General features: G+C 40.8%; 1 protein-coding gene across 2 annotated transcripts in view; it reads left to right on the top strand.

Annotated features, from left to right (window-relative positions):
• The first annotated feature begins 1,201 nt into the window (after positions 1-1,201).
• The window catches only part of zgc:64002 (nicotinamide N-methyltransferase), a 28,737-nt gene continuing 26,849 nt past the window's right edge, over positions 1,202-3,089 (top strand). The window contains exon 1 of one of the 2 annotated variants that reach the window (XM_024141128.1): positions 1,202-1,285. In XM_024141128.1, coding sequence (XP_023996896.1) covers positions 1,258-1,285 — 28 coding nt within the window. In that variant the 5' untranslated portion in view covers positions 1,202-1,257. Of the gene's footprint in view, positions 1,286-1,768; positions 1,855-3,089 lie in introns of those variants that run through there. The other variant, XM_024141129.2, reaches the window with a different exon arrangement.

Consider the following 3,089-nt stretch of genomic DNA (forward strand, 5'->3'; position numbering starts at 1 on the left):
TCGCACACACGTCTAAAGATATTCATCATTTGTCCCACAACCAGAGAGAGAAGACAGGAAAGAAACCACCATTTACCGGTTTTCATTTAATTTTAGTGGTAATTAAATATAATTTATTTCGATAAAAAAAAAAAAAAACTTTTCCCAGAAATATTTTTTCCAGCTCTGTTWATTCTCAAATGTAAAAAAGTAAGGGAGAGCTGCTCCCCGCAGAATGACTTCTCTACATCACTGCTTCTGAACGATTAGTTTCCATTGAAATGTACCAGGCTAAAAGGTGAGCCACTTTCCTATGACCGGTTATCCCGAGTTTAACTGTTGACCCAAGTTACCTCGCTAACTTCTGAAACCTGCTTCATAGGATACCTGTGGTGCATGGGAAATAATTGTATTGAATATGATTTAAACTTAAATAATCTAACTAATTCAAATCAAAGTTTATTTGTCACGTGCGCTGAATACAACAGGTGTAGACCTTACAGTGAAATGCTGAYTTACAGGCTCTGACCAACAGTGCAAAAAAGTTATTAGGTGAAGTAAAGAAATAAAACAACAGTAAAAAGACAGGCTATATACAGTACCGAGGCTATATACAGTACCGAGGCTATATACAGTACCGAGGCTATATACAGTACCGAGGCTATATACAGTACCGAGGCTATTATACAGACACCGGTTAGTCAGGCTGATTGAGGTAGTATGTACATGTAGATATGATTAAAGTGACTATGCATATATGATAACAGAGACTAGCAGCAGCGTAAAAGAGGGGTTGGCGTGTGGTGGGTGGCGGGACACAATGCAGATAGCCGGTTAGCCAATGTGCGGAGCACTGGTGGATCAGGCTAATTTGAGTAGTATGTACATGAATGTATAGTTAAAGTGACTGTGCATATAAGAAAAACAGAGAGTAGCAGCAGCGTATGAGAGTGTTGGGGGGGGGGGGGGCACACAATGCAAATAGTCCGGGTAGCCATTTGATTACCTGTTCAGGAGTCTTATGGCTTGGGGGTAAAACAAGCAAGGACAGTGGGTGGGCTTTCCTTTCTAAATGTTAATAATTAAACATGGCGGATAAAATGTGTTTATGCATTTTTTAGTTTATAAATGATGTTCTTGTTTTTACATGTTCTCGTGCTGATCTGGCAAACACACACACACACACACACACACACACACACACACACACACACACACACGGTGTTACTCCAGTTCAGCCGGTTTTCAAAAAGGGTGTAGTCACAGGAGTCTTCTTGGATGTCACGCAAGCACATCGGATCCACCTGTAAGTACTCCGTCACTCCGTCTCTCATGCTGTCCTCCGACATGCCACAGTATTGAATTTAAACATTTGTTACTATGAACTACTATAGTACTACGACTTTGAGCGGTTAACTATTTTGTTCAATGTCTTCTCTCTTGTAAATGTGATCTTTAAAAAAATGACTACATGTAACCGTGGCATGTGGTGTTGCGCTTCCTGAAACAGCACTGCTGTCTGACATTTGGAGAGTTAGGCTACAGTCCGCAATCAATCTGCACGTGCCTCGTTTCAAAGCTTCCTATCTGTAGTTTAACTTTTTCTTACATTTATAAAATCATTACTAAATGATTTATTTCTGTAGCCGGTGAAGCGAATGAAAATAGTCGGGCGCAGCCCTGCTGTTGTTTCTACAGAACTCCCCAAAATACATTCTGTAGCCGGACAGCTGGAGTTTATTAATATATCCCCTTACCCTTTAGCTCGCTGCATTGCGCGGTCAACACGGAGCAAGAAATCCCACCTATAATAAAGGTCCTGGACGCATTAAAATGAGCAGTAGTGTCAACGAATCACTGCACGGAGTATAGAAGGTCTGTCAGTGGGCCAGTATGGGGTTTCTGTCATGTAATACACAGTAGAACTATGCTATCTGTCTGTCCTATTGTGCCTGCTTTCATACATGTTGGCATCACTTATCTCTCTGCATGTTTACATTGTTGATACCACTCCCTACACTCTCGTGACCAACAGGGGTGAATACTGTACACTCACCAGGTCTGACAGAGACAATCTCACAAGGGCCAATCAGCAGTTCCCTACATCCTACATCCATATAAATTAATGATATGTACCAATTTGATTATTGAAGATTATAAACTGGGTGGTTCGAGCACTGAATGCTGATTGGCTGACAGCCGTGGTATATATCAGACCATATATCACGGGTATGACAAAATGTGTATTTTTACTGCTGTAATTACGTTGGTAACCARTTTATAACAGCAATAAGGCACCTCTGGGGTTTGTGATATATGGTGAATATACCACGGATAAGAACAGCCCTTAGCCGTGGTATATTGGTCATATACCATACCACATCGTGCCTTATTGCCTAAATATAACTTAGAAATGGCTTATGAGCTTAGCTCAACTGTTGTACCCCATCACAACCTAAAATATAACCTTGTTTTCTACGACAATGCTTTGTAAACAAACACTGTATAGCCTCGAARATTTGGTCAAAACTAGAAAACATTACAAACATCCATTTAATATAACGGATGGTCAGTCCTTGCATCCATCGCTGTGTCTTTGAATTTGAGAGTAGTTACATTTATTCAGCCCCATCCCCCAGCTTTATACCGAAACATCGGTGGTGAGATCACTTTGTTATTGTTTCAACTGCTGATTACCACTTTAAATAACTTTATCTTGGCTATTTTAATGAAATTAAACTGTTGTATTTGGCTAGAGTTAAGTATTCGACGTATGTTGATTGGTGTCGGGGAGGAGAAAGTGTCCGTCAAAGTAGTTTATTCAAAAAGTTGTCTTCGGTTGCAAACTCCGGCCCAGGAGGTGGCAGTAACATCATTTTTTGGTAATATTCAAACTCCGGCCCAGGAGGTGGCAGTATAACATCATTTTTTGGTAATATTCAAACTCCGGCCCAGGAGGTGGCAGTATAACATCATTTTTTGGGTGATATTCAAACTTCGGCCCAGGAGGCGGCAGTATAACATCATTTTTGGGGTGATATTCAAACTCCGGCCCAGGAGGCGGCAGTATAACATAATTTTTTGGGTGATATTCAAACTCCGGCCCAGGA

The sequence above is a fragment of the Salvelinus sp. IW2-2015 genome, unplaced genomic scaffold (assembly GCF_002910315.2).
Source record: "Salvelinus sp. IW2-2015 unplaced genomic scaffold, ASM291031v2 Un_scaffold2411, whole genome shotgun sequence".
NCBI lineage: Eukaryota > Metazoa > Chordata > Actinopteri > Salmoniformes > Salmonidae > Salvelinus > Salvelinus sp. IW2-2015.